Source organism: Phacochoerus africanus, chromosome 11, assembly GCF_016906955.1.
Source record: "Phacochoerus africanus isolate WHEZ1 chromosome 11, ROS_Pafr_v1, whole genome shotgun sequence".
Classification (NCBI taxonomy): Eukaryota; Metazoa; Chordata; class Mammalia; order Artiodactyla; family Suidae; genus Phacochoerus; species Phacochoerus africanus.
Genome location: NC_062554.1, coordinates 96,258,036 through 96,273,056, shown reverse-complemented (window position 1 = coordinate 96,273,056; position 15,021 = coordinate 96,258,036). Strand labels below are relative to the sequence as shown.

Here is a 15,021-nt window from a genome sequence, read left to right as displayed (position 1 = left end):
GAGGCTCATGCTGCCTACTGTGCTGTGAGGGACAGAGTCTTCTATTTCCAGCAGCCTTGATGAAAACTATGACAGGCTAAGTTGTCTTAAAAGCAAGGTAAAATTTCAGACCCTTCACAGTTATTTTATTTTATTGAAGTTAATACAGTTGATTTACAATGTTGAGTCAATGTCTGCTGCATGGCAAAGTAATTCAGTTATACATATGCACATTCTTCTTCATATTCTTTTCCATTCTGGTTTTATCACAGGATGTTGACTACAGTTCCCAGCGCCAGACAGTAGGACCTTGTTGTTTATCCATTCTATACATACTAGTTTGCCTCTACTAATCCCAAACTCCCAATCCTTCCCTCCCTGCCTCCCTCACCCTCAGCAACCACAAGTCTGTTCTCTGTGTCTGTGAGTCTGTTTCTGTCCTTTCACAGTTGTTAACACAAACCAAAGATAATATATTATATGGTGGCAAAAACAATACATGACTTTTTGAGGATTGCCAGAATATGTGTTGTTTCTAGCAACAGACCTAAGCCATTAGATAGATTAGGACCTGAACCCAGGGGCTGGGACTTGAACCTAGCCAGAAGCCAGACTGGGAGTTGAAACCATGTTTTGTTTTGTTTTGTTTTTTTAAATTAGAATCACTCACCTGGTGTCTGGACTTACTGAAGTTCAGGTTTTTTGTGTCTCAGTGCAAAAGGATTCAGCAAGACACAAAGTGATAGGCAAAAGGTAGATTTATTAAATAGGATGCTTTTGAGAGGTACAAGCAGACAGGCAAAGAAGCACTGCTCTGAGCATTGGGTGGGCGACATTTTTATAATCCTAGGAAAGTGGGAAGGGGAAAAGACCTTTTCTTCCTCTTTCTTTGAGTAGATGTCAGGCTTACAACTTCAGCTCCTCCATTGTATCTGGTTTTAGAGTATGTGACCCTATGAGGTCCAACTAGGAATGTCATGGTGCTTATTCAGATCACCAGAAGGGCAGTAACATATGCTTAAATATGTTGAATCATCTCAGGTTTTTATATAATGAGAGTCTCCTACTTTTTTTATTTTATTTTATTTTATTTTATTTTAGTCTTTTTGCCTTTTCTAGGGCCACTCTCACGGCATATGGAGGTTCCCAGGCTAGGGGTCTAATAGGAGCTATAGCCATGGGCCTGTGCCTCAGCCACAGCAGCTTGGGATCCGGCAATGCCGGATCCTTAACCCACTGAGCAAGGCCAAGGATCGAACCCACAACCTCCTGGTTCCTAGTTGGATTCGTTAACAACTGCACCATGACGGGAACTCCGAGAGTCTCCTATGTTCAAATGTCATCTTCCCTTAAATTCCTGTCCTTGGTCCTAAGGATCATTGTCTTGCTGAACTTGATTGCAGGCCTCATTTTATCTTTCATTTAATGACCTGAAGCACATCTCTCATGCTTTTATTTTTGATTTTACAGTTAAGCGAGCCTGCTTAATTCTGATGGCTTTTTTGAGTGATTATTAACTTATGTGGTCTCCCAAAGTTCCTAGGTTTCCCTCTCTATCTACAGTCCCCTACAAGTACCTGTGTAACTATCCTACTCCATCCCTATCAGTATGATAATCTCTAGTTGCAACAATGTTGCTGCAAATGGCATTATTTTGTTCTGATAAAGATATGTTGATTGATACAGTAGACAGTAAAAAAAAGCAGTGACTGCATTTAAGGCCTTGTGCCAGGTAGGCATTTTGGGAATATGGAAATAATTTCTTGCCTTGCCCTCTGTAACTTTTAGTCTCATAAGGGAGCTAAAGTGAAGTATACAAATCATTGTAGTCACACGTAGAAAAAGTGAGAAAAACAAGAGAGAGGCTCAAAGGAGGGAGGAATATTATCTGTTGAAAAGTTACCAAGAAACATCTTGGAAGACGTAGCTGAAATAATGATTTTGTTATTCCTAGAGCAATTGCCACCACGATGGGAACTCCTTCAGTTTCAATACTAAGTGAGGTCAGGAAGAGAAAAACAAATACCATATAATATCATTTATATGTGTAATCTAAAATGAGACACAAATGAACCTATTAGAACAGAAACACCCACAAAGAGAACAGATTTGTAGTTGCCAATGATAGGGATGGAGTAGGCACAGGTAGTTGTAGAAGTCCCGATAAAGGACCGTAGTTAAAGAGGGAAACTTAGGGGACTTTGGGAGATCACTGTAAGCTAGTAACTGCTCAAAAAAGCCATCAGAACAAGGCAGGCTTACTTGACCAGTGGAAGGGCGAGAATTGCCTCTGGTCCTTAGGTGAGGGGATGGGATTAGGCCTGCATTCAGATTCAGATCAAGGGCAAGAGTTTGAGGACCACCATTCTGCTGATTTGAATACACACTTTACCAGATACTGAGGAGGAGCTACTACTCCCAGAAAGGAGAGGTGGGCTTTTCCGACCCCCATCCCACTTGGATGATAAAACTGTAGCCCACTGGATCCTCTGGGCAGAGCTTCCTTGCCTGCCTGCTTGTATCTCTCACAAGCCACAAGAGTCCTGTTCTAATAAATCTATTTCTTGCCTATCACTTGGTTTCTGGCTGAATTCCTGTGCGCCAAGGCATAAAGAACCTGAACCTCAGTAAGTCCAGACATTGGGTGAGTGCTAATTTAAAACGTGCGTTCAATTCCCAATCTGAGTTTTGCCTGGGTTTGAGTCCCAGCACCTGCGTTCAAGTCCCAGTCTGTGTTCTGGCTAGGTTCAGGTTCAGGCTATCAGTACTGTCAGTTTCACCAACGTGAAGGGGGTTGAGGAAGGGATGGACTTGGAGGTTGGGGTTAGCAGATGTAAGCTATGATACACAGAGGGGACAAACAATAAGTTCCTGCTGTATAGCACAGAGAAGCATAATCAATGTCCTATAATAAACCATAATGGAAAAGAATATTTAAAAAAGTGTGTGTGTGTGTGTGTGTGTATACACATATACACATATATATGTATAAGTGAATCACTTTGCCGTACAGTAAAATTTTTGTTTTGGTTTGGTTTTTGTTTTTTAGCACCACACCTGTGGCATATGGAAATTCCCAGGCCAGGGGTCAAATTGGAGCTGCAGCAGCTGGTCTATGCCACAGCCACAGCCACAGCAGTGTGGGATTCAAGCCCTATCTGCAACCTTCACCATAGCTCATGGAAATGCCAGATCCTTAACCCACTGAGCGAAGCCAGGAATCAAACCCACATCCTCATGGATACTACTCAGGTTCTTAACCTGCTGAGCCACAACAGGGACTCCCTGTATAATAGATATTAACACAGCATTGTGAATCAACTATACTGCAGTAAAAAATAAAAATTAAATTAAGAAAAACCCCTATCTTTATCACATTCTTCAAAAATTCAACTCACTAAAGGATCTTACAATAAAATTTGAAAAGAGATAGATTCACTGAAATGAAAATGCTATCACCAGTGTCAAATACATGAGACAAATAACAATTTCCACTTTAATCAGAGAAGAAACTCAGTAGGCTTTTTAGGAAGTTTGAAATATTGGCAAGATTTCCCAGGGCAGAGAAAGGGTCTTAACCAGATTATTCTGGGTATTCTGGGTAGATGGAAGAGTGAGAGGTAGAAGATTAAATTATCAACACTCACCACTGTAAGGTCTAACAAATGGGAATTCTCCAAGGTACAATGTAATTACAGATCTACTCAAGTTTTGTTTTGGTTTTTGTTTTTTTTACTTTAGTTTTTTTTTTTTTTCCCCCCACAAATTTTAACAGACTCAGCACTGCATTCAAATGTTCAGTCAGGTAAGAAAAGATAAGAATGATGAGCTTATTGGAAATCAAGTTATTTTAAAGCTATCATGTACAAAAGTCCTGCCTAGACAGTAAGTGATTTTCTCCATTGGTTCTGGCAGTCAGGATGTCTTTTGTTTCTGCTCCAGGGGATAGCATCAACACAAACCTATAAAAGCAAGCTATGTGTTCTGCATAAAACATTTTTAAAGGCAGTTAAACAACAGGGTGTAATGATATTTCCAAATTCTCTGCACCAAAAAAGCAAAGGTTAAATACACATCATATCATCACAGTTCTCCTAAAATATAATTTAATTGTTTTAATGTACTTTTAACAGGCCATTTACTTTTCTTGCATATCTCAAAGGAGAAAAATAAAGTAGAATAAAAATTAAATCACAGAGTCACTTTTTTTTTCCTGGACTCCCTAGTCAGTCTCCTAATTATACCAGGATTAAGGATTTAACCGTTCTATTGTTACAAGATGTTAGGACACTTGAAGATTTTGGAGAGCAAAAACAAATGAACAAAGAAGTAATAATTAAGCTGTCTAAAAAAATTATTCCTTTTTTTATTAAAAAAATGAAATAAAATGATCTAGTCTATAAGTCTTTTCTTGGAATAGATTTAAGTGACTAAGACATTGTTAAACTTCATCTAATATTCCCTTCCTAATTCTACTGTTCTAATAAAAAGTGTTTATATTTTAGTTTTACTTTTTGTATTTTATAACTACATAAGTACCAACATCCATCAGTGTATATTTTAATTATTATGTCCTATAAATGTCACTAAAATCAAGGAAATATATTTTGAATATAACACATTAAAAGAGGCCTAATGTTTTTAAAACCCAGTTTTAACCTGACACCCATTAGCCTTCCTACAGTTTATGCTTTTATACTTCATTATAATGACTGTCAGTTTCTGAACCAGAATTATAATCTTTTGGACCATAAGCAAGATTTGTTCTTGAAATGTTTATATTCCAAAGCATTTAAATTAGAACAATATTATAAGTACACAAACATTTTTGGTCTGGGGCATGCCTTTTTTAATGGATGAAATTTGCTAAATTGCTATCATTAATGTGAAATACCATTTGCCACTCACATGCAAATTATATTTTAATGTATTTCTCCCACTTAAAAAAATTAAATTATAAAATACAAGAATTTTTTTCACCTTTGTTCAATAAAGTTGAATAAATGAGAAAAGTATATTTTTACAAACAGAAGTGACAGCTATGTCTATAAATACATCCAATATATTATATAATATAACCAAATTAGGAAGTGTAATTTTAGCTTAAATAATAGTGGTGAGAATAGTTTTAGGGGATGAGAAGCTTAAATTTAGAAAATTAGAGAAAAACTACAGGTTAAAATTTGTTAAACTGAAAACATACTATTACATATAGGAGAGTCTATGAAGTCCTATAAAATATAGGTTAAATTAAAAAAAAAAACATTTCCACTGTTGATGTCTTCATAAAATGAAAAAAAAAAAAAAGGTTTTATACCCTAAACTAATACTGCTGTCTCCCCAAGAATAATTCTGATTTGCTTTTCAGGAAGTCTTAGGTATTCTCAAGTGTGCACAGCTTTGCAAGGGGCTATAAGACAGAATACAGACAAGCTAATCTCCAGTCTGTGGTTGAATACTCAAGCTTCCCGAGACTCTCAACTTTTGCAATAAATTAACAAGAGGGAGACAGTTCCTCCTCATAATATTTGTCAGTGGTTTTTCTCTACTACTGTCACCAACTAACTGTTCCTTCAGGTTATTATCCATTACTAAGATAAATTGTAGTCATGCAAAGGGAATATGAACCAAGAGGAAAGAAACACCTCATAAGAAAGGCAGAACTAATGGTACACTGAAGACCATTTTGGGAAACACCAAAGCAGCCTGGTTCTCAAAGCTGTGATATAATGGAAAGACCGAAGGCTCCTAAGACAAATAGACTTGGTTTTAAATTCTGCTACTTTCTGGCCTCATGGCCCTACTCTTGTCTTCCTTCTATTTACCTGGCATGCTGCTGCTAAAGCAATGACACTAAACTACCATTCTAATTATGCTATACACATATTTAGACTCTCACACTGGCTCCTGCATGGGTAGAAGATAAAATTTCAACAGCATCGCTGTTCTTCAGGATCTGGTCTAAGCCACATCTTCACCCTTAAATCTCATGCTACCCTGTTGCCATTCATGTCCCCACCTCACTTGAGCCAAGCCATTATTTCAAACTGTGCTAAAATGTTCCACCTTCTTTCCTGTATTCAAGCTGTTCTGACAACCAATCTGCATGAATCAAAATTCTAACTACTATCAAAGTCCAATTTTAGATGATATCTCCTCCAGGAAATCCCAACTTCCTGCTTTTGTAAACTTCCATAGCATTTTTTTGGGCTTTTATTAATGTATAGCTCTAGTCAAATTCAAGTATTATTAATGGTCATCCAAAGTAAAAACTACTCCTATACTGTAAACTGGATCCTTCCCCTGTATGCTGGATCCTTCACCTGTTTGCCCAAGTAGGCAGGTGCTTGGAGAGGGGGAGGGTGGAAGACAGACAAAATTAATTTAAAAGTGGTTCTGCAATAAGTATAATGGGATTTGCAAGAGCGGAAGACCCTGAAGAGAACAGATTTATTGGGTTGTGTCAAGATTAGTAAGAGATACACTTTTATCTTTTTAGTGTCTACATTCTTTGAGTGCTTACATCTTCAAAGATAAGTATAACATAGTATCTAATCTTAAGGAGTCATCCTATAAAACAGACTAAAAAGTAAATAGCCAATTTTAATACAATATGGTAATCAAAATCAGACCAAGGGATAAGGAAGGGCTGGGAGGACCTTCCCCAATTCTAATTTAGAGGATGAAGGATGTAGCCAAAACAACAACAAAAAATTGGGTATGCATGAGGCTGTTTCAAAGGAGGAGAATAAGGACAAAGAAACATGCAAGAGCAAAAAGAGGAGCTTCACGTCAACACATCGGGAAAATGAAAATCAAAACCACAATGAGATATCACTGCCCACTTGGTAGAAAGGTTAGTATCAAAAAAATTAAAAGATACCCAGTACTGGCAAGGATGTGAAGAAAATGGAAGCACCCTTAAGCACTTGTGCAGCCACTACAGAAAACACCATGGAATTTCCTCAAAAAGATTAAAAAGAGAACTCCCATATGATCCAGCAATCCCTCAATGGAATATTATTCAATGATGAGATAAAAGGAAATCCTGTCTTTTAGGACAATGTGAGTGAAACTTGAGGGCAATATGGTAAAGTGAAAAAGTCAGAGAAAGACAAATACTGTATGGTGTCATTTATATATAATCTAAAAAAGTTAAATTGAAAGTTCCTTGGTTAAGGATCTGGTGTTGTCACTGCCATGGCACTGGTCTGATCCTTGGCCAGGGAATTTCCACATGCTGTGGGCATGGCCAAATAAAAATAAAAATAAAAAAATTTTAATGCTGAATTCACCGGAATAAAGAGTAGAATGGTAGTTCCCAGAGGTGGGACAGGGGAATGAGGGGATGAGAAGATGTTGATCACAAGGGTAAAAGTGTCTGGTTATAAGACAAATAAGCCCTGGGGACCTAAAGCACAGCATGGTGTTTATATTTAATACTGTATAATACACTTGAATGTTGCTCAGGAAGTAAATCTTAAAGGCTTTCACTACAGAAAAAACATGCTAATCTTGTGATATGATAGTGTTCTTAGCTAAAGCTTGTGGTGGTGGTCATTTTGTCATATATAAGTGTATCACATCAACATGTTATACATCTTAAATACACAGTTATATATGAATTACATCTCAATAAATCTGAGAAAAAAGTGCAACGAGAGATGATCTGATTAACAAAATATGGCTGTGAACAAGTGGAAATTAAACTAAAAAGATAGAAAAGAGTAGATTATATGGGCCTATTACTGTGAAACTGAGAAATTTATGTTTATTCTTACTCAAAATTTTAAGAAATGCTCTATAAGATGCAAGTTATAGAGCAGGAGTACTAAACTGGGGCCTGAAAAAAAAAAATTCAGGGAGTATACCAACATCAACTGGAAAAAAAAAAAAAAACATTATTATTTACACTAACCTCTAACTGAGATTTAACATTTCTATCTTTATAAATGTAGAAACCTAATCACAGTAGTACTAACAGTATTTGGAGCTTAATAACTAAGATAAATAAAAGATATTTTAATATTACCTTAGAGTTGTTGCACTTATTGCAAGTATTATTAACAGTCACTATCAATCTGAAATTATGGTACTTATTAGAACTATTGCTAAGATTTCTTATTTAATATTAATGAAGAAGCTACATATTTTCATATTAGAAATGGTTATTTTTATATTATGATAGTTGTATTTCAATATATTTTAATAACTTTTTAAATATTTTCCTTTGTCATCCTACATATTTATTTAATGCATTGAGGGTCTACAGACTTGATCACACTGCCAAATGGATTCAAGACATGGAAAACATTGAGACCCCCATACACAAAACCATATTTGTTGCTGATTTTGTAGAGAGAAAGAAAACAATAATGTAGAAAAAATGGAAGATAACCAATCCTTGAGGAAAGTCGGTAGATTGGGAAGTAGAACATGTGAAAATGAAGACAGATCATAAAAGAAAAAAAAAAAAAGAAAGAGTACCCGCACTAACAAGGAGCTGGGTAGAAAAATTCAGGCAGAAGATTAGCCCCAGTGATGGGAGCACGAGGGAGGATTAACCTGTTTGATGGCTTCATATGATGGAACATATTAAATACAAGTCAAAGTGAATAATAAAAGCTTATGGATAGCTAATACATAGCTTATATATGTGTGCCAAGCACAGTTCTTTGTCCTTTGCATATATCAATTCAGTTTTATCCCCAGAGAAGACTAGTATGTCCTGTTTTACAAATGAGGAACAGAAGTAAAAAAGGATTAAGGAATTTGCCCAATGCAACAAATGCAAAGCCAGGATTTGAACCTCAAAATCTAATTTGTGGTCCTAATTCACTCTTCTACAACAAAGGGACTACAGCTACAAGTAACATGATGGAATCCAATAACTAAGAGTGACAAAACAAAGCCACCCCAGAAGACCAAAACATACTACTATATCCATTACTTTTACAAAGCTCAAAACCAGTATCACTAAACAGTATACTCTATAGGAAAACACTCATTATGCTAAAATAAAAATTTTTTAAAACCTTGTAAAATTCAGCACAGCAATTGCTTCTAGGCAAGCAGAAAGCACCAGGAGGAAAAGAGGGAGGCATCAAAAGGTAGCTGCATCTATAGGAGATCTGGTGATATTGTCATTCTTGAGCTGGGTAGTGGGTTCATTGCTGTTTATTTTATTATTATGCTTTCTGACATATTTGCAGTATTTATATATTTGATGTATCAAATATTATATTTTAAAAGATATTAAAAACTCAGAGATAAATGGGAAGTGAGAAAGTGGAAAAAATGGGCTTTGGCTATTCTACCAAAATGCCTGTTCTCAAGGGAAGAAGTAGGGATATGGCGATACCAAATAGATATATGTTTAAGAGGGGCCTTTTTTTGTAAAAGGAGGACTGTATCCCACTTATAAAATAATGAGCTAGACTTTAATGGTTTCACCTGAGGCAAATTTGCCTCCCAGGGAGTATTTGACAGTGGAGGCTTTTCCACTGTCATGATTGGGGGTAGTTTTCTACTGGCATCTATTGGATAGAAGCCAGGGATACAGGTAGATGTCCTACAATGCACAGGGCACCCTCTGTCCCAACCAAGATCTATTCCAAATGTCAACAGTACTAAGGTTAAGAAACCCAGAGATAAGGCAAAGCAGGGGGGATTAAAAATATAATAACAGTAAATAATGGAAGAAGTAACATCCAGAAAAGATAGAAGAGAGCCTGGCCCAGAAGTAGACATACATCTTCAGAGCCTGGACGGCACTGAGGCACCAACCCTCATCCTTGAATCTACTCCCTTCAACAGACTGACTACGAAGGAGACCTCATCCATCTCTGCTGTTACTGAAAACAAACCCAAAGGCTTAGGGGGACTTTCACTGCTAATTATTCCCTGGAAACAGGGAAGAAAAGTCCAAACTAACAAATGCTGGTGGAGTGACGTCTCCTTAGAGCTAATGAAGTTTAAGTCTCAGAATTCCTTGTGGCCATAGAAGGGGGCGAAGCCATTGTGAAATTTAAGCATGAATTAATTATATTTCCTGAAGAGGGCTAGCAAATTGTGGACACTGGGGGCCCCACAACACAAGGATTTACTCCTGAATGCAGCAGTTTTTCCACTTAATAATTTGTAGAGCAAATTTCCTTGACATCCTTGCTAGATGGTGCCCTGAAGCTTCAATGGCCAGACAATTATATTTAGCTCTCTAAGATGCAGCTCATAAAACCTCATCGCTCTCGAGGTTTCTTACCCTTATAGAGCCTTCACAGGTCATTTTCTCCATCAAAGTAGGCTTTCCCGCATTAAAGGCCTTAGGGTACAATTAGGTTAAAACAATAAGGAAGAAGTAGATTATCTATTTCCTCTACTCTAAAGCAGAATCACATTAAAGTTGGGAGCCGCTATCTCCTGGCCTTAGTTCCAGGTAGGAAACAAAGGCTCAGGAAAACCATTATGAGATTTTGTGTACTTTCTAGAGTCATCTAGAAAGCAAGTTACAAAGGTGGATTCCAGGAACCCACGCCATGAGAGTTACATGATCCGGATCTAAGGACAACTTAAGAACCCCTTCTTTAATGCAAAGTTTCTTAATCTTCTGGGTGTCAGATCCCTTGAAGGATCTTTTCATAGTGACATACTTCTAATTTTAATATGGGGATTTCTATTAGTTTGCCATGGCTGTTATAACAAAACACCACAGGCTGAAATAGTTGAAATTTCTTTTATCACACTCCTGGAGGCTAAAAGTCCAAGATCAGGGTGTTGGCAGGTCTGGTTTCTTAGGAGGCCCCTCCTTGGCTGGAAGATGGCTGCTTCTCACTGTGTCCCTGCATGGTACTTCCTCTGTGTAAACACATCCCTGATGTCTCTTGTGTGCCCAAATTTCTTCTTTTTGTGAGAATACCAATAGACTGGGTTAGGGCTCACCCTAATTGCATCACTTTACCATCATCACATTTTAAAATTCATGTTTTGAGGTCCTGGGAGCTAGAGCTTTAGCATATGATTTTTTAGGGAAAATTCAGGCCATCACAGAGATTGCTCTGTGGCCCCCATATTATGATTCCTGGCTTAGCTATTCCTTCACAGAATTAGAATGAGGAGTGTGCGGAGAGAAAAAGAAGGAAGCCATGTAGTGAACATCATAGTTAGCAAGAAAAGGATCATCCAAAAAAGGAGAAGAAAATCCACTGAATTTGAGTGGAAAAAGGATGTTGCTGATGGTCTTAAAGATGTATGTGTGATATCTGGAAAAGACAAAAATTCTAATTCAGAAAGATACATTCACCCCAATGTTCACAGCAGCACTATTTACAATAACCAAGACAAAAGCAATCAAAATGTCCATTGACAAAGGTTGCAGTTTGCTAACTGCCTTTGTTTAGGCCCATATTACTCAGCTACCAAAAAGAATGATATAAAGCCATTTGCAGGAACACGGATGGACCTAGAGATTATCATACTAAGTGACGTTAAGTCAGACAAAGACAGACAAATATCATATCACTTATATGTGGACTTTAAAAACATCACACAAATAAACTTATTTAAAAAACAGAAACAAACTCAAAGACACAGAAAACAAACTTATGGTTACCAGCGAGGAAAGGGAGGAGGAGGGACTAAATTAGGAATTTGAGATTACTGGATGCAAATTACTAAATATAAGGTAGATAAACAACAACGTCCTACTGTGTAGCACAGGGGACTAAACTCAAAATTTTGTAATAACCTATAAAGGAAAAAAATCTGAAAAAGAATATACATAACTGAACCACTTTGCTGTATATCTGAAACATTCTAAGTCAACTATATTTCAATTTAAAAATGCCAAAAAGCACATATGCATCTATATAATACAAATATATATTTATGTTGTATGTAAATATATATGGTTTTGTAACACATATTTTAGATATATTTGGAGGGAGAAAAATATCTCTTTTAAGAACTATAAAATTAAAGATAATAGAACAGAAAAGGAAAGAGAGTGAAACACATTATGTGCTTCCACTCCATCCTGCAACTACTAAAATAACAGCCAAAGGACAAATAGAACTTGAGTGAAGATGACAAAGAAATATCAGCAATATTTCAGAAGTTCTACAGCATATGGACAAATGTTGACTGGCTTTCCACAGTACAAAAGCTGAAATGTAAATGCCTGCAAGGTAAAGGGAGCCATATAAACAAGTTGATTCATGAAAAAGAACTTCAAAAATTCTCAGAGATTAGAGGTCTAAGACTCCTCTGAAAATGGGGGGTGGGGGCTGTGCATGTGGGCAAAAACAAGAGAAATGGTACAAGGTTTGTATAATAAATAGGAATGTCAGACAACTGAGAACACACCTCTGCCTTACAGGAGTTCCAGAAAGAGTGTCAATAGGAAAACATCAAAGAAATAATGGACATTTTCCAAAGCCGAAGGCCCATAGGTTCCCCTGTAGAATAGCCACTATGTCTCAACACAGTGAATGAAAAAGATCAGGCCTAAAAGAAAATTTGAGAAAATGTTAAAACACAGCAGGACAGGAGGACAGGATTAGGGTTATAGGGTGGCAGAAAATAGGTCATATAAAATACTGAAATTAGAATGGCAGCTATACTGGAAGTCCGAAAACAATATAGCAAAATCCTCAAAATTCTGGAGCCATTGATTTTCCTTCTATAAATTTATACCCATCTACCGAGTATGCATGAAGTTTGAATAATACTACTTCCAAACATGAAAAACTCAGAATTTTACTTTGGGTCTTTTTTTGACATGCTAGCTGAAGGTGTGTTTCACTAAAACATCAGCGTAAACTCAGAAAGAAGATGACACAAGTTGGAGGTTAAGGGGCTGCTCCAGGATAAAGGTGAAGTTCAACTCTGGGATGACAAGAGAATCAAAACGGATGCATTCAATTTAAAAACCAAAAACTGATTTGGAACTGATGGACATCCACACAGTTTACAATACCAAGAGGAATATTAAGAACTCCGGAAGAGAGTCTGGCGGAAAATTAGCTAAAGTTACATAAATAGCTAAGGAAATGGAAAAAAAAAAAAAAAAAGAGAGAGAGAGATAAGATTTAATCCTGGGGCAGAGGGAAGAAGTGTAATCTACTTTCCTAATTATAATAATGTAAATAGTTACTTAGCTAAAAATGGTGGTACCGCTATACTGGGAAGATGACAGGGCAGAGGCTTGGGCATGACTGGCAAAATAGTGAAGATATTACATCTATGGTACTACAAGAAAAGAAATCTAAAATCCTCATCTTCCTTTATAGAAAGCCAGCAGATACTGTCTAAAATCACTGATATCAAGAAAGACAGCACACAAATGTTATTGAGACATATGGAGGTAAGAACCAGAAGAATTAAGAGTTTTGAACAATATCTTCTAGAGATTAGGAACTTGTAAGGATGTAGGGGTGCTGCTTTTTATGATAATTTTTTAAATGACTTTAAAAACATGGTTGTTCATTTTGACAAATATAAAAATAAATGAGTATTTTTTTAAAATGAGTAATTTTTTAAAGTATCATGTAATACATACATTTATGCAAAAAATACTATGGTCTAAATATTTTGGCATGTTTTATGAAAGGTTGATATAATTCTAGAAACATATTAACTCAATCAAGTCTGTATAAGTATAGATAAGAACCACTTTTCTTCTTATCATGGTTAACCTTTTCTCAAAAATGCTGGGCACTTGACTATTTTAATATACTTTAATCCTCAGGTTTCAAGAGCATCCACCTGAATTAGTGAACATACCAACAGAAACACAGGGTTAGCTAGACTGAGTTCACATATCCATATTTCTTCAGGCTGGGATTTGGGGAGTAATAAAACCTAAAGGGACTTTAAGTCAGCATGTTCCAAACCAGGTCTCAGGACAGTGGGTGTGGTTACAAGCGCCATTAAGCCAAAGGAATGTCCAATGCACCAATCAGAAGTCTTCTGAGGATACAGTGATCAGGGGTATGGCAGAAGTTTATTCTTGATAATTTTTGTTTCTTTCAAAATGATTTTATTTTTAATGAGTATTTTATTTCCTTCAATAAAACTGTCGCTCAGAATGTAAAAGTGGCCAAGGCAAGGAAAAAAACAAATCGAAGTATCACCCATGCAAGAAGGTATCTCCCTTACTCCTTTTCTTCCTCTCCTGAAATAAGAGTTTGCTGATTCCATACCTCTCTGTAGCCACTGCTGAGGTGTTCCAAACTGAGGGAATACACAAGATCCTTGCCTCCCACGAACAGTCTCTCTTGATACTCATCCAGCAACATTGTATGGAGATCAAGAAATCCAAAAGGGCTGTGAAAGACTGATGTTCTGTTTAGATCCAAGAGCTCTGAAATGCAAAACAAAATATACACTAGACAAAAGAGAAAATACGAATGCCTTTATAACAGTTTTCTCATGGCTCTATTTTCATATCTATTAACACTGTGAAGTTAATATTCATTCTGTCATCAATATAAAGCCTTTAAAATTTGTTGCTAAGGTAGTAGATCTTTAAACTTCTAATTAAAATAAAAATATTCTAGGAGGTCCTGCTGTGGCACTGGCACAGTGGGCTAAGAATCTGACTGCAGCAGCTTAGGTCACAGTGGAGGTATGTGTTCAATCCCCGGCCTGATGTAGCAGATTAAAGAATCTGGCCTTGCTGCAGCTATGGCTTGGATTCAATCCCTGGCCCAGGAATTTCTATAAGCCTTGGGGTGGCAATTAAAAAGAAAAAAAAAAGAAAAAAGAAAAGAAGGAAAGGATAAAAGAAAAATGTTCTAACTATGTGAGGTGAGAGATATTAACTAAACTTACTGTGGTAGTCATTTACCACATATATACATATATCAAATAAATATGTTGTAATCTTAAACTAATAACAATGTTATATATCAACTATAATTCAATAAGACCAGAAAAAAATTTTAAAGTATTTGTTCAATATGTAAAAATAGGTTGCAATGGAAATAAGATGCAATATGCACAAATTAAAATCTTTTATAAGTTTATGAGTCTAAAACTTCATTC

The 15,021-nt window shown here is 36.5% G+C and overlaps 1 protein-coding gene across 1 annotated transcript in view; it reads right to left on the bottom strand.

The window, feature by feature from the left end:
• Positions 1-15,021, bottom strand: part of SEMA3E (semaphorin 3E) — a 259,711-nt gene that overhangs the window by 108,132 nt on the left and 136,558 nt on the right. Inside the window, exon 2 of the mRNA XM_047753502.1 lies at positions 14,178-14,338. Coding sequence (XP_047609458.1) covers positions 14,178-14,338 — 161 coding nt within the window. The remainder of the gene's footprint in view (positions 1-14,177; positions 14,339-15,021) is intronic.